Source organism: Zonotrichia albicollis, chromosome 31, assembly GCF_047830755.1.
Source record: "Zonotrichia albicollis isolate bZonAlb1 chromosome 31, bZonAlb1.hap1, whole genome shotgun sequence".
Taxonomy (NCBI): Eukaryota; Metazoa; Chordata; class Aves; order Passeriformes; family Passerellidae; genus Zonotrichia; species Zonotrichia albicollis.
Window position 1 is genome coordinate 1,907,007 of NC_133849.1, and position 20,334 is coordinate 1,927,340.

At 53.0% G+C, this 20,334-nt stretch overlaps 3 protein-coding genes across 3 annotated transcripts in view; 2 read left to right on the forward strand and 1 right to left on the reverse strand.

Moving 5' to 3' along the window:
* Positions 1–20,334, forward strand: part of LOC102065444 (class I histocompatibility antigen, F10 alpha chain-like) — a 469,176-nt gene that overhangs the window by 148,997 nt on the left and 299,845 nt on the right. The gene's annotated exons all lie outside the window — the stretch shown is intronic.
* On the reverse strand, positions 1,916–7,898 carry LOC141725729 (uncharacterized; the record flags this gene model as incomplete). Its single annotated transcript, XM_074529764.1, is given in 3 exon segments — positions 1,916–2,514; positions 2,516–3,122; positions 7,745–7,898. Coding segments are annotated over 3 exon segments (1,083 nt in total), but the record flags the coding sequence as incomplete, so codon positions are not given.
* On the forward strand, positions 16,252–19,429 carry LOC141725730 (serine/threonine-protein kinase PAK 3-like). The gene is made up of 4 exons (XM_074529765.1): positions 16,252–16,817; positions 17,575–17,692; positions 18,843–18,942; positions 19,194–19,429. The coding sequence occupies exons 1-4, from the start codon at positions 16,402–16,404 to the stop codon at positions 19,427–19,429; spliced, it is 870 nt and encodes a 289-aa protein (XP_074385866.1). The 5' UTR covers positions 16,252–16,401.

Consider the following 20,334-nt stretch of genomic DNA (forward strand, 5'->3'; position numbering starts at 1 on the left):
CTGCCCTCATTTCAGACTCCTGGTTAAAACAGAATATAATTATATTAATGATGAAGATTTTGAACCACATATCACAACTGAACAAATACCATTCAGCACTACCAAATTAGCTAAGCTGAAGAAAGAATACGGGCACCTTCCACAAGAATGGGAGACAGAATATGTCTTCTGAGTGTGCCTCAGTGGTGGAGATCAAATTAAATTAGCTGAACAGGAGGCCAGTGGGTACTGGGGACATGGAGTTTTCTTAACAACAGGAGGTAAGTGTGACACATGGTCCCTGACACAATGTGCGGCTTTCTGGGCCGGGGGAATTAATACTTTGGAAAGGGGAGACCCTTTAGCTATAGTCAGTACCCTCGACCAGCTTTTGGAAAGCGCCTACAAAGCCACCTGCCTGCAAATGATTCATGGAATAAAAGTTGATTCCTGGTTTTCAGTCACCAATGCAATTACCTGTAAAACCTGAAATTATTACTTCTTTAATTCGAGGGCTTCCAGAACACCTAAACGTACAGCAGTTACTTTACAGAAAACCATAATGGCCTTGGGTCCCATAGAGAGACTAGGTAGATTCCTTGGTAATCCCACCGACCAAACTGGATCTACTGATTCTGGTTTCACTCCATACTCCATCCCCTCACAGCCCCCGGCTTCTCAATCTGATTCACCTGCCAGTAGCCGTAAAGTTTGGACATGGAGTGAGGTTGCAGAAGATTAGATTAATTACAATAGACAATATGGACCTGTAAAAACCCTGGAGAAGAAATCAGAAAAAACAAATGGTGTTTAGTTTATCAGGGCACCTCACACTGAAAATTTAGAGAAGGGAAAACAGATCCCCGTGGCCTTGGGTCCAGCCAGGACCTCCTGCTCCATCCCCATGCTGATTTCCGGGGGGGTCATGTGTCCCCCAAGCCCCACTGTCACTCTGCTCCCACCTGGCTGCTCCCAGTAAACCTTCCCAGTTAAACACAGTCCAGTTTATGGGGGGCACTGGGGAGGGACCTGGGGGGACCCCGCAGGGGGCCGTGACTGGGCAGGGAGGGTGGGGGCCAGGTGGGGAACAGTGGGTGCTGCGGGTCTGCTGGCAAGTGAGTCATCAGCCCTCTGATTGGCTGATTCCCGTTCATCACATTCTCTGATTGGCTGAGGAGTGGCACACAAGATGAGAGAAGGAAAGGGTGAGATCCCACCCAGAGCACCAGGATGGGGACAACAGACCCAGCCTGGGCACAGGGACGGAATTTATTACCAACCAAATCACAGCAGCACAAGGAGAAGGGAAAGAAATCTCTCCAACACCTTCCCCCCACCCAATGGGCATCACCCAGAACAGGGGTTATTGACAATGGAGAGATGGGGACATCCGAGTTTAGATCAGAAGCCAATTTTATTGAGTATACCAGGGGTTTATATAGGGTTTCACTTGCATGGTAGTTATAGGGGGCTCTATTTTTGGTAACAATTTCCCATTGGTTACACATTCTTCATGACATCTTGTCATCTGGTAACATTATTGTCGACGGAAGGAGACCAGGACATCAGGTTGATCATCACAGGCCTAAATTTTATTGATCAGCACAGCGGGTTAAATACAGTTCGTAATTAACTTCATGCATATTGCAAAAGTTGAGCTCAGGATTGGTTAGTTACATATCAGCAGTTACACTTACTTTTACATTCCTATGGTCCTACTTTTGATACTTTCTACATATTCTTAGGAGATATTCAGGACTAATCTCTACTCCCTTTCTCCATGTTGCAGCAAGGCCACTGATTGCAAGCTGCTGACATCTCCTTTCAGCTTGCTGACTGCTGATTTCTCAGCTTGACCAGTGGCAATATGTCAGCATGACCTTTCTCAGCTAACCAACTATTAATAAAGCTCTCCACATTAAAGCTCTCCACACATTATCTTATCAAAATCTCACATGTTGCTTGGTCACTTGCTGCCCAGGGAGCCTTTATCTGTGTCTGTTTTTCCCATACTTTCTGCTCGCTCAAACCTAAGATAACAGGCCCCTTTATCAGTTCCTCTGTACTCTCTGTTTTATTCCCCATAAGGGGTCACCACAGATCTGCCCAACAACGGTCACTGGGGATCATCCAACAGGGATCCACCAATGGGGGATGGAGCTGGAGCAGCGCACAAAGCTCTTCCTGAACTCAGGGCACTCACAGGGCTTCCCTTAGTGGCGCCTCCGTTGGTGTTGGGTCAAGGCTGAGCTCCTGGAGAAGCTCTTCCCACACTCCCCACACTCGTAGGGCCTCTCCCCGGTGTGGATGCGCCGGTGGGTGGTGAGGGTGAAGTTGCGCTTGAAGCCTTTCCCGCAGTCAGGGCAGCGGAAGGGCCTCTCCTCGGTGTGAATCTGCTCATGTTTGACGAGATCGGAGCTGACGTGAAACTTCTTCCCACACTCAGGACACTCGTAGGGCCTCTCCCCGGTGTGGATGCGCTGGTGTGTTCTCAGGGTGGAGCTCCACCCAAAGCTCTTCCCACATTCCAAGCAGGTGTTCCCCTGTGTGGATCACCTGGTGACTCATCAGAACAGAGCACTGCCTGAAACTCTTCCCACATTTCCCACATTCGTAGGGCTTTTCGCCAGTGTGGATCATTTGGTGCCGAATCAGTTGGGAGCTCTGGCTGAAACTCTTCCCACATTCCCCACACTCGTAGGGCCGTTCCCAATTGTGGATCCTCTGGTGCCGGATCAGGTCAGAGCAGTCTCTGAAGCTCTTCCCACACTCCCCACACTCAAAGGGCCGTTCTCCAGTGTGGCTCTCCTGGTGCCGGATCAGGGTTGAGCTCAGGCTGAAACACTTCCCACATTCCCCACACTCGTAGGGCTTTTCCCCACTGTGGATCCTCTGGTGCTGGATCAGGTTGGAGTTCCACCTGAAGCCCTTCCCACATTCCAAGCACTGTGGGGCTTCTCCCTGCCATGAGGCTTCTCCACCAGCTCTGAGCTCTGGCTGGATCTCTGGCCGCCTTCCTGGCTCAGGGGGGCTCTTTCCTCCCCACAGCTCCCTGGGCTGGGTTTGCAGCCCCTCCTCATGCGAAATCTCCAGGGCTTTTCCTCCTCCTCCTCCATCCACACGCGCCCTGGGAATGAAAAATCCTGGTTTGGGGAAAAAAAACAAGATGAGAGTGCCTTGGGCTGGTGGTTCCTCTATGCCCGAGTCATTGGGAACCTTTTCTCTGTAAGAACCTCCAAAACACCATGATTCAGCACAAAAATACTGCAATCTTCAAGACATAGATAAAAAACTCCGCAAACATCAAGATTCAGCCAAAACCACCTCCAAAATACAAAGATTCAGAACCCACAAAAAAACTGTAACACTGACATGTTAGCCCAATCAAGCTCAGAAACACCAAGATTCAGCCCCCGTGAAAATCATGGATCCTCCTCCCCAGATATCTGCTGCATGTGAGGGGGCAACACTCCGAGAGCTGGGGCTAGAGGCTGCAGATACAGGGAGAGGTGGAACCTTGCAGTGCTTCCTGTTTCTGCTCTTCCTCCTGTGTCTCCACTCTTCCTCACACTCCTCTTCCTCCTGCTATTCCTCCTTCTCCTGCACAATCCCACCTTCTCCTCCCACATGCAACGTTTGACCATTTTGTTCCTCAACCCTGCTTCTCCTTCCCTTCTCCTCCTGCCCCAGGCCCAGCTCCCACTGCCGGCTCCCTCTTCCCCCCAAACCCACAGCATCCCACGGCAGGGGCAGGGATGGAGCTGGGGCAGGTCGGGCTGGGGCAGCGCTGGGCTCTCGGCCGCTCCCGCCCGCACTCGGTCCCCACTGCAGCCGCTCCCGTCAGGACAGCGCGGGGGGACCCGGCCTTGGCACAGCCCCACTCCCACCTCCCCAGATCCCCCTCGCATTTGGACAACAGGGCAAGGATGGTGTTGGTGGGCTGCAAAGGGATTGGGTGAAGGGGAGTGTGCAGCAATACGGTTAAGGCAAGAAGCTGCAGGAGGAATCTATGTGGTAAGAAAAAGAAAAGAGGAGAAAGAGAAAAATAGTGAGGATTTGGATGTTTTTCAGCAGGGTCTACGCCGCAAAACTTGTCAGCTGATCATTTGTATCCCTGGTTTCCAGGAAAGGAAAACAAGGAGGTCAGGGTTTCAGGGGGTTTCTCTGTGGGGGGCAGCGGCAGCACCGGGCGCAGAGCTGCGGCACCGGGAGCACGGGCTGGGGGCCTGTGGGGAGCTGCGGGGCCGGGCCGGGGCTGTGGGGCAGCCGGGGCTCAGCGCCGGGCGCTGCCTGACCCCACCAGCCCCGGGCAGGGCCGGCAGCGGCCCCCGGCCCCCAGGAGGCTGCGGGACGCCCCGGCCGCTGCCCGGCCCCGTGCAGCTGCCGGCCCTGCCCGCCGGGGGGCGCCTTTGGACACTGCGGCAGGACAGGGAGCGGCTCTGGGCTACGGGCTGGGGAGGGCACCCTGAGCACAGGGAGGAGGAGCAAGGAACACCTGGGAAAGGCGGATTATAAGGGTTATAATCAAGATATTCTTTGGGTCGCTGGAAAACAAATGATTTTGCAGAAAGCTCAGCAGCTGTCAGAGGATGAGAACCCACAGGCACTGAGGGGGCTGCAGGAGGGGCACAAGAAGGCCCTGCAGCACTTGGGCACAAAGGCACAGCAGGTGAGTGCAAGAAGGGAGCAGCAAAAGGCCAAGCTGAAGGCAAAGGCCAGGGCACAGTTCCTACAGCCCCTGAGGGATCAACCCCAGGGCCCAAGGGGGCCCCAGCACCCAGGGCACGGCTCGGCCACAAGCACCTGGCACAGGCATTGCCCTCCTCGGCAGGGGAGAGCCCACCCAAACAGCCCCTGGCAAGGAACCAGGGCTCCAGCTGCAGGGCACAAGGACACTGCAAGCACAGACAGCAGCACCCTCAGCACCAGCAAGTCCACCCCTTGATGGACATGGATTGCCAGGGCTGTCACAGCTCCTATCACACCAGGGATCCTCCACACTGCAGCCCTTGAGAACATTCAGGTGGGTCTGCATTGAGAGGAGGCATTTCCTGATGGACACAGGGGCCTCTCAATCCACTCTGAATCTCAGATCCAAGGGGCGGATAATGCCAAAAATGTCTTGGATTATTCAGGGAAAGTGGGAAAGATGTGTGATTTTATTCAGCCACTATTAGCAGATGTGGGAGATGGGTATGAAATGCATGAGTTTTGATTTGCTCCTAATTGTTATCATGATTTATTGCGAAGGGATTTGATCACTAAACAAAGAACACAAATTAATATTATAAAAGGTGATACAAAGGCCAGTTCAGTTGTACCTCTGTGTCAAATATCTGGCCAGGCCTATGCTGAAGTGAACCCAGAAGTGTGGGCAGCCCCAGGGAAATAGCGAAAACCAGATATGGAGTGTCTCCAAAGCTCTCTGAAGCAACCAGGACAAGTGGCATCTAAAAGCAACATCCTGTTACAGGGGAGGGAAGGAAGGGCAATCAGACACAGCGCAGGTCACCGCCCCATGCTCAGCTCAACCCGCGCAGCTGTGGCTGCCTGTGAGAGCCTGGCACTGAAATGCCCTGAGCAGGAAGGCTTCAATATCTTCTGCTGACACCATGGCACCTAACAGGGGGGCAAAAGGAATTCTGAAAAGCTGAAAAGCCATCAGAACAAATCCTACAACACCATGAACCAGCCCCTGAGTACCCGAACCAATTCATATCAGGAGCCACAGAACCCATTTCTCATTTCTATGGCATCATTAGATTACAAGCTGTCCTCAAAATAATAACCAACCAGACAGCTCCAGCTCCTGACCTTCCTGCTGACCAATCCACTGAAATGAGGAACACAACACTAAACCATAGGATGGGATCAGATCATCAGTTAGCAGAAAAAGGAGGAGTTTGTGGAAAATTTAAAGACTCAAACTGCTGTTGGCAATTAGATGACAAACGAAAAGTGCTGAACAGATAACAAAGGAAACAAGAAAGCAGCTCATGTTGTGGCCCAAACATGGAAAGGATGGGAATGGGACACGGTTTCATGGCTCCCTGGCTCTATGGGTTAAACAAGTGATGTTTCTCCTCTCATGTGCTACAGCAACTCTCAACTTTGTACCATGCTCCACACCTTGAGGGTGCAGCTCATTCAGCAGGTGAGTGAGGGGATGCAGGGGGCAGCCAGGCCTCCTGATCCAGAAATGGCTACAGAAGGACAGGGAATGAGGGCACTGAGAATAATCCCAAAACCAAAGAGGACCCAGGAAGAAAAATCAGAGTCAATGAGTGAATCTGCCTGGAGATAGGGTCAGGGACTTGTAGATAAGGAAGTAATGGGAGAAACCATCAGCTTTAGAAAATGTTAGAAATTGACACAGAAAGCTCCTCAAAGTCCTGCTGAATTCCTGAACTTCCAGAAGAACAAAGACTTAACAGAGCAGTGAATATCGGCTGTTCTACAAAAGTGGGGATGCACATTAACGAGGACACCGGATCGGGAGCTCTGAACCTTCCAAGCACCTCAGCCAGTGGGCAAAGGGAGATGAGGCCGGGAAAATGAGGAGACAAAGGAGGCTGCGAACTACAACAGTGGCAGAGACCGCACAGCAAATGCCCCACGGCCTCTCCCTCTGCTCAGCAATAAAGTCACTTTTACAGGACTCCTCTGTCTCCTCTGGGCACAGAAACCTCCGGCCACGGCAATTTCCCCGCACAGCCCCGGGCACGGGGCAGCCCCCTCTGTCCCAGCCACAGCAACCGGGCCGAGCCAGCGCTGCTCCGGCAGCGGCTCCTGCCGAGGCAGCGGCCGCAAGGAGACCGCGGGCAGGGGATGCCCGAGAGAGGCCCCGAGCCCCTGGGAGCCCCTGCAGAGCCATGGAAGTGGCTCCTGGCGGCACCTGTGAGCCCGGGGGGATCCCGCTGGAGCAGCCCGCTCCCGAGGGATGTGTCCCGTGGGAGGGACCCCAGGCTGGAGCAGGACGAGGATTCCTGTCCCTGAGGGGAGGCTGTGATAGGACCGGGCTGTGACCCCCATCCCCTGCGCCTCTGGCTGGGGAGAAGGGAGGGAATGCGGGACAGAGTTAAACCCGGGAAGGAGAGAGAAGTGTGGGGGGGATATTTTCGTAGGAATTATTTCAGTTCTCATTCTCTTGCCCTGCCATGTTTGAGAATAAATTCAATTAATTTCCCCAAGTCAAGTGTGAGAGGAATGATGGATTTTGTCCTTACAAACAGGCTGTGGGTTTGCTGGTAGATCAAACCAGCACTGAGAGATAAAAGAAACAATGGAAAAGATTCCACTGATTGATGAATGGGAAAAGACAGTTGCTTTTACAAACAAACTTTAGGTTTGCTGATAAATGAAACTGAACACTGAAAGATGAAAGAAACACTGAGGGAAAACCCTAAATTCCATAAGAATTAAAAATTAAAAGGGAGGTTGTACATCAGAGGGAAATCTTAAGTATCGGGAGTAGAGGGAAATTTGAACCTCTCCACTACCTCCGCCAATGGGGAAAGAGAGAAGGGAAATGCGGCCGGGAAACTGGGATAAAAAGGGAGGCTGCGTCCTCCAAAACTTGGAGAGACCCCAGGTGAATGCCCCATGGCCTCTCTCTTTATTCGAATAAAGTAAAAGGATTCCTCTGTCTCCTTTTTGGACATAAACCTCTGAGGTTTGTGGATTAATTCTCCTGAAAAGTGCGTTCTGCCCGTCACCACTGATTGAACTGTCCCACCCTCACCCAGACCCTCGAGCCTTTCCTTACGTGCTCTGTTTCCTGCCCAGGGGAAGGAGGGAAGTGACAGAGAGGTTTTGGCCTCTCTCCAGCATCCCCTGCTCCGGCCTGGGCTCCTGCCGGGGCTGCAGGCGGGTCCCGGCTCCGTCCCGCACTCACCCCAGCTCCCAGCGCTCTCAGGTCCCGGTCACGCCGAGATCCCGGCGTTTCGGGGCAGCAGCAGCGGCTCCTTGGCCTCCTGCCCGGGCCGGGGCCAGCGCCGGGGCCGCTCCTCAGCAGCGGCTGCCGGGAAATGCCTGAGTTCGGAGAAAGGGAGGCGGGGCCGTCCCAGGTGCACAGCCCGCCCCTCACCGCGATTGGCTGACTCTGCCGCCACTCCACGAGCTCGCGCGTTGATTGGTGGGAGCGGGGCCAAGCACGGCCCCTGCTGCCGCCCTGAGGGCGGCCTTGGCTCGGCAGAGCCGCCATTACCGGAGCCTGGTGAGGCGGCGGCGGAGCTCGGAGGCAGCCCCAGGGCAGCCTCCGGGCACGGGGCAGGGCCCTCTGTCCCAGCCAAAGGAACCGGGCTGAGCCAGCGCTGTTCCGGCAGCGGCTTCTGCCGAGGCAGCGGCCGCAAGGAGACCGCGGGCAGCCGCTCCCGCAGCGCCCTCACGCCAGCGGCAACACGGGCCGGACTCGGCGCAACGAACCCGCCGGGAACCCCCCTGAACCCCCATTCCTGGGCACTGGGACACCCCTGAATCTCCATTTCCGGAACTGGGATTCCCCTACACCCCGTTATCTGGGACTGGGACTCCCGTACAGCCCCGTCAGAGTTCTGGGAGCCCCCTGCCCCCCCTTTTTCGGGGATCCTGCACCACCCTGACACCTACCCCAAAGACAACGGATGCTGCCCCAGAGCCTGACCCTGCCCCACAGCCCACCTCAGCTATAAACTACCCAGATTGGATGGGGGTTCTGGTGAGGGAGAGATACGCGAGATGAACCAGATGCTGAAGGAGCACATTTCTCAAGCTCATTTCTCAAGCCCTCCCAGTGCCTCAAAGAGGGAGAGTCTAATAGTGCAGCAATGCAACCCACAGATGTTACAACTGTCCGGGTTCCTGCTGAACTGCAAAGGCAGTCACAGCCAGCAGCAGTTGCCCCTGTAGAAACAAGGAGATCTAAGATGAAAGCAGAGCACCCAGATAAGGGAAAGCCCTCACAACCCTCAGGAGATCCAGAGGTTGAGATCGTCACCGAGTCCCTGATGTACGAAAATCTCTAAAATCTGCACAAAGGCATTGCATGATGGGGATGTGAGACTTACACAACCTGGCTACTTTGGGTCTGGGACCTTATAAGTACAGGTGTCCTGTACTACATGGTGAGGCAAGGAATTTGCGACCCTTGACCCAGGACTCAGGTATCAATCAGATTTTTGTAAGGGAGCCAGGGTCCCTTTCCCTCTAGGAGCGGCTTTTAATGAGTGCCAGAGAGAGGTTTGTCCACAGGGAGAGCATGCAGGAGCACCACCATAGAATGTGCTGGAAGACCCTTGAGGAAGGCATCCAACAGCTGAGAGAAGTGGCAGTATTGGAGGTACTCTTTGGGAGGGATGGACAGCATGATAATGACCCCAACAAGGTCAGATGCACAGGGCAAATGTTGTGGAGTCTAGCAAATCTGGGGCCATCTCAATACACCACCTTTATTGCAACGATTAATGCCGACACCAACCGAGAGACAGTGGGCTCTGTTGCCAACAAGCTTAGAAATTATGAGAGTATGATCAATGGCCCAATGCTGGCTCATGTCTCTGCTGTGATTAAAAATCTCAAAGAGGAGATGAGGGAAGAGGTGAGGTGTCACAGACATATTTTATGAAAAATCCTTTCCTTAGGATTTTTTCCTCCTGAGAAGCCAAGAGGCCTTAGGAACAAAATGCAAACAATAATTATCTGCTGCTGTGGAATTACCAGCTGGATCTGTGACTGGTCTCATGTTGTTGTTTCTAATTAATGGCCAATCACAGTCCAGCTGTCTGGACTGTCTTGGTCAGTCACAAGCCTTTGTTACTCATTCTTTTTCTATTCTTAGCTAGCCTTCTGATGAAATCCTTTCTTCTATTCTTTTAGTATAGTTTTAACATAATATATATCATAAAATAATAAATCAAACCTTCTGAAACATGGAGCCAACATTCTCGTCTCTTCCCTCATTCTGGGACCTCTGTGAACACCGTCACAGTGAGGAGCAACAGTTCCCATATGGCACCAGTGCAAGTCAGGCCCCAAAGTCAGAGCCCAATGTTCCCCAGCTAGACAGAGAGGGTACCCGCCAGGGGCTGACTCGTGCTTCTCCCTGCGTGACCATGGGGAAGACATGGGAAGGTGGGATGGAAAACCCACTTCTGTCCTGGCAGCACAGGTGCGTCAATTCAAGGAGGGAAACACTAATCGAGGGAACTCCAGTAAAGTGAAGGAAGCCTCAACCTCCCATGACCAAGCTGCTGAGTATGATCTGTCAGATCCCCTTGAACGAACCTCCACCATGTATGCCCAGGAAAGAATTAAAACATGGACTAGAGGGGCCCTGCCTCTAGCCAGGAAGAGGCACGGCCAAACTGGATCTTTTAGACAGTGTGGATCTGATGGCCTGGCACATCAAAGCCACAAAAATGTGATGCCTTAGTTGATACTGGTGCGCAGTGTTCCCTGATACCATCGGGATATGTGGGGGCAGAACCTGTTTCCATTGCCAGGGTGACAGGGGGATCCCAGCAATTGACCCCGTTGGGAGCTGAGGTGAGCCCGACTGGGAAAGAGTGGCAGAAACATCCTATTGTGACCGGCTCAGAGGCCCCGTGTATTCTGGGCATAGACTTCCTCCCAAATGGCTTTACAAAGACCCAGAAAGACTCAAGTGAGCTTTTGGCATAGCTGCTGTAGAGACAGAGAACATTAAGCAATTGAACACTTTGCCTGGACTATCACAAATCCATCTGCAGTAGGACTTCTGAGGGCGGAAGAGCGAGTGCCAATTGCCACCTTGACGGTGCACCGCTGGCAGTCCTGGACGAATTGGGATGCCATGATCCCCATCCACAAAATGATCCGTGAGCTGGAGAGCCAAGGGGTGCTCAGTAAAACCCACTCACCCTTCAACAGCCCCATCTGGCCTGTGTGCAAGTCTCACAGAGAATGGAGATTGACTGTGGACTATCATGGCTTGAATGAAGTGACTCCACCACTGAGCGCTGCTGTGCCAGACATGCTGGAACTCCACTACGAGCTGGAGTCCAGGGCAGTGAAATGGTATGCCACCATTGGCATTGCCAATGCATTTTTCTCCATTCCTCTGGCAGCAGAATGCAGGCCTCAGTTTGCTTCCACCTGGCGGGGCATGCAGTACACGTGGAACCAACTGCCCCAGGGGTGGAAGCACAGCCCCACCATCTGCCATGGACTGATCCAGGCTGCACTAGAAAGGGGTGAGGCTCCAGAGCACTTGTAGTACATCGATGACATCATTGTGTGGGAGAACACAGCAATGGAAGTGTTTGAGAATGGAGAGAGGATCATCCAGATTCTGCTGGAAGCCAGCTTCACCATCAAGAAGAGCAAAATCAAGGGACCTGCCCAAAAGATCCAGTTCCTGGAGTAAAGTGGCAAGATGGATGGCGTCAGATTCCCACTGATGTCATCAGCAAGATCACAGCAATGTCTCCACCAACCAGCAAGAAGGAAACATAAGTTTTCCTCCCTGCCATGAGGCTTCTCCACCAGCTCTGAGCTCTGGCTGGATCTCTGGCCGCCTTCCTGACTCAGGGGGGCTCTTTCCTCCCCACAGCTCCCTGGGCTGGGTTTGCAGCCCCTCCACGTGTGGGATCTCTGGGGCTTTTCCACCTCTTCCATTTAGCCACAGCTTGAGAATGACAAACCCTGGTTTGGGGGAAACCAAGGTGGGAGTGCCTTGGAGTAGAAGCTCCTCCTGGCCAGGTCCATCTCTGGATCTCAGCAGGAGTCTTGTGTCCATGAAAATCTCCACAATATCAAGATTCAGCCCAACGGTTTCAGGGGCTCCCCCTTCTCCAGCGTCCTGCTTAGGGATGATCCAGGGGCTTTTGGGGGTCCATGGGGTCCCTTCTCCCCTGATGCTCTGCTTTGAGATCCCAGGGATCCCAGGGGTCCCTCCTCTCCAGGCTCCCCCCCTTTCCAGTCTGCCGGGGTCCCCCAGCTCTGGGATCGCCCCTCTCTGCTCTCCACACTCTGGGGCTCCCAGGGGTTCCCCTCCTCTGCTCTCCCGGGGATCCCCAGGACCAATGACCTCTCCTGCCCATACTGGGCAATGGCTACGTGGGCCCCCAAGATCCCCCAAGGGGCTCAGCTTTGGGCTCCTGCAAGATCCAAACTTATGAACACAGAGAGAAAAACCTCCCAGGGACACCAGATGATATTTGGGGTTAATTCCACAATCTGTGAGCTCCAAACACACCCCAACAAAAAAACCCTCTCAGGGACCCCCCCGATAGATTTGGGACGGGCTCCCCCTCCCCGCTCACCTGCAGGACGAGCTGGAGGCGATGGTCCCGCGGCTGCGGCCACAGGGGGCACTGGAACCTCCTGTTCCTCCTGTTCCTGCTCCTGCTCCTCCTCTTCCTGCTCCTCCTTTTTCTCTCTCCCTCCTCCTCCTCCTCCTCATTCCTAAACCCACCTCCTCCCCAGTTCCTGCCTTCTGTGTATTTAGAGTGGAGAACCTTGCCAGCATTTAGAACCAGAACAAAGATCCCAGATGGAACAAGGCTTGCTGCTTTTAGTCAGAAGTATCAGTGACTAATGGTCACGTTTCCTTTGGTTTGGTGCGTCCTTGTTCCTCCTCAGTGTTCAGGCTGGGCTGTGGGGTGTCCTTGTTTGCTGCATTTTCCGAGTTCCTCTTGCACCCTTCGGGCCATGGGCTGTGCCCTGGGAGGGTTCTTTGCGCTCCTTTGTGACACAGGAGAACCTTCCAGGCGGTTTCTGCGTGAGCTGCTGCTGGGATGTCACAGGAACAGCGCCACGTCCCCGTGGTGTTCCCGTTGCTGTGGGACACGGAGGCCTCAGTGCCCAGAGTGGCTCTGGGCTCGCTGCCGGAGGATCCTCCTGCCCGAGGCATTCTCAGCAGCCAGCCCAGCCCTGACGGGTGTCCTTCTGTGCTTGCAGGGCTACAGGCTGCAGACGTGTGCAGCGCAGCCAAAATGATGCAGCACGTGGCTGCTGCAGTTTGCACTGTGTACTCTGTGGCTTATTCGGGGTATTTTTTAACCCATTTGGCACGTAAGTCGAGGTTTTCCTTTGCTGCAGCATCTGTGGCTTTGGGCTTGCTATATGCTTTCTGTTCTTCCTCCGGAGCTGAGTTGACTTTGGAATCAAATTGCCATGAAGACACCATTGCTTTGGGAGAGCTCCTGCCAGCAGCTGCAGCTGGAAAAGGGGGTGTCTGCAGCCAGCGGGGCGTGCACAGCATCTGCAATGAGCCCTGGGGGGTTCTGTTCCCTTAAGCAGGGAGTCTGTGCCAGCAGAGCATGGAACTCCCTCCCTTTGCTGCTCCAGCCAAGACCTGACCCAGCCCAGTATTTTGTGCTGTTCTCTTGCTTGCTGTGGGAAGGGACTGTGGCTCCTGGAGGAATGCTGTGAAAGCAAAATGCTCTCTCGGGGTTGCCTTGCTCCGTGGCATTTCCCACCACTGGCAGTTTTTCTCCTAACAGCATCTGGTTCATGTCTCCTGTTTCAGGGCACCTCATGTCTACATTCCGAGCAGCTCCTCCTTCGGTGAGTGGGAAAGGAACCTTTGGTACTTGGAATTGTGCAGCAAGGTGTGAGCTCGGCATGTGGCAGCCGAGTGCCAGCCTGGGAGGCTGAAGGAAAGTTCCTGTCAGTGCCTGCAGCAGCAGCAGCAGCAAAGGAATTCCCATCAGTTTTCTCCTTTTCTGCTGAAGAGCTTTTGAAGAGCTGCAGGTCTGGTTTTGCAGGCAGAGGATTGTTTGCTGGCTTTAGCCATGGTGGAATATTGAATTCCCAACAATAAGTGGCAATGTTGACTTTAGCCCATTGTTAGTTGGAACAGCTCTGAACCCAATTTCTGCTTAGTGCAGCTGGATGTGCAGCTGAGGATAAATAAGGTGATAACTGAGATAGAACTTCCCGTCCCTCACGCTGCCGTCTGTCCACAGGGCACAAAAGCAGCACCAGCACCTCCTGGGGCTCCCTCAGCTTCCAAAGAGGAGGCCAAAGAGGAGGAAGACAGCAGTGAGCTTCCCGCTGCTCCAGGGGACGATGGTGAACTTCCCTCAGTGCCAGGAGATGACAGTGAAATTCCCGCTGCTCTGGGAGACGAGGGCGAACACCCCGCGGTGTGGGAATGCAACGGCGAGGCTCCCGCGGGGTGGGACAAGGACAGGGGACATCTCCCGGCGTGGGACGAGGACGGTGGATGTGCCCTGGTGTGGGACCAGAATGGCCAAGCTCCTATGGAGTGGGATGAGGACAACGGACAACTTGCAGTGTGGAATGAGGATGGAGGACATCTCGCAGTGTGGAATGAGGATGGAGGACATCTCCCGGAGTGGAATGAGGATGGAGGACATCTCCCATCTCCCATCCTCCTCCCACAGGATGGAGGACATCCTGTGTCTTGGGAAGAGGAGAGTGAACATCTCCCAGCATGGGAAGTGGACAGTGACCATCCCCTGGCTTGGAAAGATGATGGAGAAGCTGCAGCATTTTGGGAAGAGGATGGAGAAGCTGCAGCATTTTGGCAAGAGGATGGAGAAGCTCCCTCTGCTTGGGAAGAGGACAATGAAGCTCCCTCCGCTGTGGGATCCTGGGCTGAACATTCTGACAGCAGCACAGCCCTGCAGCCAGAGGGGAGAGGGGAGTGGTGCCTGATGCAGCTGAGTATGTCTGCTCTGTCCCTGGGTGCCCGAGCAAGTGCTGTGTGGGGCTGGTTCTGGCTCTGCTGCAAGGCAGGGTCTCACTCTGGGAGGGAGCATCTTCCACATTTTTTCTTTCAGGGAACACCGTGAGCGAGGCGGAGCCTGCTGAGAAATACCAGGAAGTGGAGCAGATTGGCCAAGGGTAAGTGCACGGCAGCTGCTTCTGCACAAGCAGGGCTGGGGGTTGTGCTGGTGCAGGATCAAGTGAGAGCTCAGGAGATCCCAAAGCACCTTCAGACACTGGGCTACCATCCTGCTGTCTCTCAGTCCTGATCAGAATTGATAACTGTGGTCAGAAGGCATCGTCAAAGGCCCCTGAGGCTGGCAGTGTCCTGCCTGCAGCAAGGAGCAGGACCTGGAAGATCTTCTGTCCCTGGAACTGGATTGCCTAAAAGAGCAACTCACCATCTGGTGACTGTCAGAAAACAGTTCTCAAGAAGATTTCTTTCAAATATTTTCCGTCAAAAAATAACCACTGGTCAGGATTATCAACCTAATGGTTTAGAAAAAGAAACCAGAGATGAACTAATAAGTGCTCTATTCTAGCACAGGTAGCAGACCCCATACATTCAGTAACAGACACAGAGCTGATGCACTCTGGGGGAAAATGCATCGCCTGCCTGATGGCAGGGCCCTTGTGGATCCTGCAGGTCTTAGGCAGGAAATGGAAAAGGATGAAATGCATTCTTTTCCACTTCTTTAGACACCCATTTCTCACCTCAGGATTTGAGCTAAAGCAATTCAGAGTGGACATTTGGGATTTGCTCCAGCCCAGTTCCTTTGTGTTGGGTCTCAGTTTTCTCTTGCACACCTTGCATGGCAGAGGGCTGGTGGCTGCTGTGCTGCTGTTGGAAGGGTCGATGCACCCTGGTGTTTGTGAACGCTGCAGGCAGCAGAGATCTCCTGTCTGGGCTGGCTTTCACTGCCAGGGCCTAAAGCGCTGCTTCTTTCTTCTCTGCTCTTTTGTCTCCAGGGCTTTCGGAACCGTTTACAAAGGACTCGACAGGGCCACTGGAGGAGAGGTCAGTGCCAACACGCCCAGCACGGCCGGCAGCTCTGCAGGGCTTTCCCCTCTGCTGGGAGCTGTGGCTGCAGCTCTGGGGGCCAGCAGAGCTTTCCTGCCCAGGCTGCTCCTCTGCAGGCAGAGCAGTGTCAGCCTGCAGAGCACAGCTGGGACAGACTTGGTCCTTCTCAAGTGCCCAAGGAATGCAAGGAGGGCAGTGGTGTCTGTCAGAGCAGGACACCCTGGCTTGGTCTTCATATCTAAAAGTGTGAATGCATCAGCTGCTCGAGACTGAGGCCCAATTAATCTTCATCCCAGCCTCAGACAGGAACATTATTTAGCAGTTTTTCCATCCTGCCTTTCATTTTCAAAGGGAACCTCAAGCCGTAATTAGGGAGAGCTCCTGCTTGGGCTCAGTTTGGGGTTTTAGTCCAACTTCAGCTGTTCACAGAGGGAGAGGGAGAGAAATGAGAAGATGGATGTCCAGAGCAAAGCTCTCTCCTAAATCATGCAGTTGTGTTTGGGTCTGGTGTCAGTGACAGCCTGTGAGAGGCATCACCTGAGCAATGGATGTGCGTGTTTGCTTTGTTGTGCAATCCCATACAGAGCAGTTGGATCTGAAATCATGAGCAAATCCCATAGAATTGCTAAAGGGTTCCTGGCTGTTTTGCTCTGTTTTCACAGAACCAGAATTACCTCCTGCTTGCAACATGTGTTTGAATAGTAATAATAATGAGAATGTTGAGGCCATTTGAGGGGACTGTAGGTGCAGAGAATGTTGTTAGAGCTTTGAGGCTGACAGCTGAGGGACCATTTCTGCAGAGCTTGCAAGGCCAAATGTCTCTGGCCGTGTGTCCTGTAAGCAGCCCCCAGCTGGCAGAGCAATGGGCTGTGGGAATGGCCCTTGCTGAGCTCTGGTGTCCCATCCCAAGGCAGTTGGGCCCAGCCCGGCTCTGTTGCTCCACAAAGACTCGCTCCGTGTTTGCTGTGGCCTCCTGGCACAGACTCCTGCAGTTAAAGGCTGCAATGTCCCTTCAGGTGGCCATCAAGAAAATGAGTCTCAGAGGGCAGAACAGGGAACGAGCTGTGAATGAGACCCTGCTCCTGAAGGACAAGAAGAACCCCAACATTGTCAAATTTCTGGACAGGTGAGTGCTTCAGCTCTTACCCTGTGCCTGGGCCCTGCGTTAACATTTTTTGGCATCTGGAGTCCGTAGCCTGTTTTGAAAATGCCTGACCCAGCCACATCTTCCCAAAACAACAGCCTGGCAGTTCACTCCCTCCAAGTGCTTTTGTTGCTTTGCTTTGGTTTTTCCTTCAAGTTCCTCCCCGTTTGCTGTGTCTCCCAGCAAGTCTGATGAACCACAGCAGAAATTATTTCCCTTGGCTTCTTCTTCCCAGCCCTTTTCCATTGCTACAGATGCCAGGAAGATCAGGTTCTTGTTTCCAGAAATGCCTCATTTACCCATTTTTCACTGGCCTTTCCTGTTTGTCACGGGACTTTCTGAAAGGTTTTCTGACTGCTTTTGTCCCAAGTGCTGCACAGCCTCCTCCCCTGGATAATCCTGGCAGTTGTGTTGCCTTGTTCTGGAGGGAATGGTGGAACTGATGAGTTCAGATGCTCAACCAGCTGGGGCCAAGGGTTGTGGTTCCACATGGATCTGGGCTGTTGTTAAACTGCATTTTTCACCTGCTTGCCATCTAAGGCCTCTCCTTTCTCACAGGTGTCTCCTTCTCCTTTAGACTGTGCAGATTCCAAGGGCTGTGCAGCCTGGCAGGAATGTCTCTCCATCTGATTCTGTCCTCATTGACAAGTGACCTGGAATCAAAACTCCACTCCAGGCTTTTCCATGGGGCAATTGAGCTCTGCACATCCATCTCCATGCCATTGTTTTCCTCTTCCAGCTTCCTTGTTGATGGAGATCTCTGGCTGGTGATGGAATACATGGATGGAGGAACTTTGCAGGACGTTGTCAGACAGACACGCATGGCTGAAGGAGAGATGGCAGCTGTCAGTCGGGAGGTGAGGGATCCTGCTTGTCACTCCATGGCTGGGACACGATGGTCCTTCCAAACAGGGCGTGAGAACAGGAGTGGCTCCATGCTCAGGCCTTTGTTTCTGTGTTGTTTTTATGAGCTGGGGAAGAAAGAGCCTCTGCAGTGAACGGCCTGCCAGCATCACTGCACTTCTGCTCTGTTCTTGTTCTCTCTCCTGCTGTTGTGGTACTCTCTGTCTGGTTTGGATTTGAGATTTGCTGTTCTCAGCTTTGCCTTGAACCGTTTGCCTGGAGCTTGTGTGCACTGCACTCCTGGCCTGTCACAGCAAAGCTGCTGCTGGCAGAATTCTGAACTGTCCTTCCTTGTGTGATATATTCCGGCCATTGGTTTTTGCCCTCGTGTTTCTTGTTGTTATGTTTGCCCAATTATCCCATCATAAAAAAAAAAAACAAACAATATTTGAGATAGCAGCAATTTTAATTTAATAGTTTAGAAAATATATATTGACAATATAATATGATTAAAAATAAGGGATCATTTGGTTCAAATAATAGCGCATAAGCAAAAGATAACCAGGGGGTACGGAGTGCAGGGCTCTTGGACCCTTGTCACCTCACGTGCAAGCTGGCCAAGTGAAGATTCCCCCCTTATATGTCATGTGTCAATGCCATCTCCTCCCATTTTCGTTTCATCACATTTTTACCTCTGCCCTCATCACCACCTTTACCGTGCACGCTTCATCACTCGGTTTGGTGGTCGCACAAGTCTTTGGAGGTCGTTTTGGATGAAGACCTCTCCTCTTTCTCTTTGTCCTTTAATTCACCTTTGGGTTACACATGTGCACCAAGCCAGTATAATGTAAGCCAAAATTAACATATTACTACGTTTGAGCATCAAAGCAATAAATCTCTTATAGCGGGCATTTTCCTGGGACCCAAGCAGATTTTCCCTTCACTCTGTTAATTTTTAGTAACTGTTATCTCTTGCTTTTTCCTCCTATCCTTGAACATCTGCCAGGAGAGGGGGGGTGGAGCCCTTCCTCTCCCTTTCTTCTTTGGCATTACAACTTTTAACTGTTTTACTGTTTCCAAATATTAATTACTGTATCAATATCGATTACTGTTTCAATTTTATCAGCATGAATCATACCTATTTACCACATTGTTCTCTCTCAGTGTCTGCAGGGCCTGGATTTCCTCCATTCCAACCGGGTGATCCACAGGGATCTGAAGAGCTCCAACATCCTCCTGGGCATGGACGGCTCTGTCAGGCTGGGTGGGTGTTCCTGGCCAGGCACGGCGCTCCCGGGCTGCGGGTGTGGGGCTGCTTCCCAGGGAGGGCCAGAGCCCCACAAGGGCTGCTGGGGGCACTGCCCGGCCCCTGCTGCCAGCTGAGAGCGGCTGCCCCTGCAGAGAGCTCAGGAGAGGAGCAGGCTGCCAGCAGTGCCTTTGCTCTGCCTATGGCCCTTCTTTGTGCTTGGTTTCCTCATTGCAGCTGCCTTTGACAGGGTTTGTTTCTGTCCTCAGCTGATTTTGGCCTCTGCGCTCAGCTCAGCCCTGAGCAGGACCAGTGCAGCTCCATGGTGGGCACTGCTCACTGGATGGCCCCAGAAGTTGTGACCAGATCTCCTTATGGCCCCAAGGTGGACATCTGGGCCTTTGGCATTGTGACCATCGAGATGGTGGAAGGAGAACCTCCTTACTTCAGGGAAACGGGGGCCATGGTAAGAGGCAAATTCTGCAGTGGCTGCAGAGGCCTGTGAGCACAGGGGGACCCTGCGCTGGGAGCAGCAGCTGGAGGTTTCTGCACATGGGAAGGGAATGCCCAGAGCACTCCATCTTCAACACAGACAAAGATTCTGCAATCTCTAGCAACAATTTGCTTTGGGATTTATGTTGTTGCAGCTCTTGTGGCTGTGAGGATGACCTGAAAATGTGAAGCAAGTGCATCAGCTCTAATGTTACCTTGCAAGAAAACTGCACACCAGCCCCACATCCCGCCCCCAAACCCAACAAGTTTTCTGCAGGAGTTTCTAAAAGAGGTTTTGCGAGATGATTTCTCCCCTGATTCTTCTCACTGGGAAACTTGTTGAAAACATGAAGATGATTGTTTAACATCCCCATAGTCCAACATATTTCTTTCCTAGTCCAAGCTACTTTCTCTGTGTCACCAAGCCTGAGCTTTCAGCATCACAAAACTCCTGTTTCTTGCCTGGCAGTTTCTGGGATGGGGCATCAGGAATGCATTTACTTGAGTGTCAGTGGCACTGCAGAGATGCACTTGATGTAAGAATCCTCTGAAATAACACAATATTTCTGATGAAGGTTCCTACTAACAGAGTCAGCCAATGGAACTGGCTCTCAAGGCGAGATCATTTGGATGTTGCAGTAGCTGTGGCAGCCCCAGGGTTTGCGGTTTTTGGCTGGCATAGCAAAATGAGCTCTGAGCAGCATCTGTGGCAGGGAGGAAAGTGCCCCTGGAGCTGGGGCTGAGGCCTGGGGTGGATGTGAGCCCGTGTGGGTGTGAAGGGAGCTGGCAGAGCGCTGAGTTTGCTTTCCCTGCAGGCTCGCGCTCTGATCCGGCAGAACGGGACCCCGCAGCTGCAGCAGCCCCGGCGCCTGTCGGCTCTGCTGCGGGACTTCATCGAGTGCAGCCTGGAGACGGACG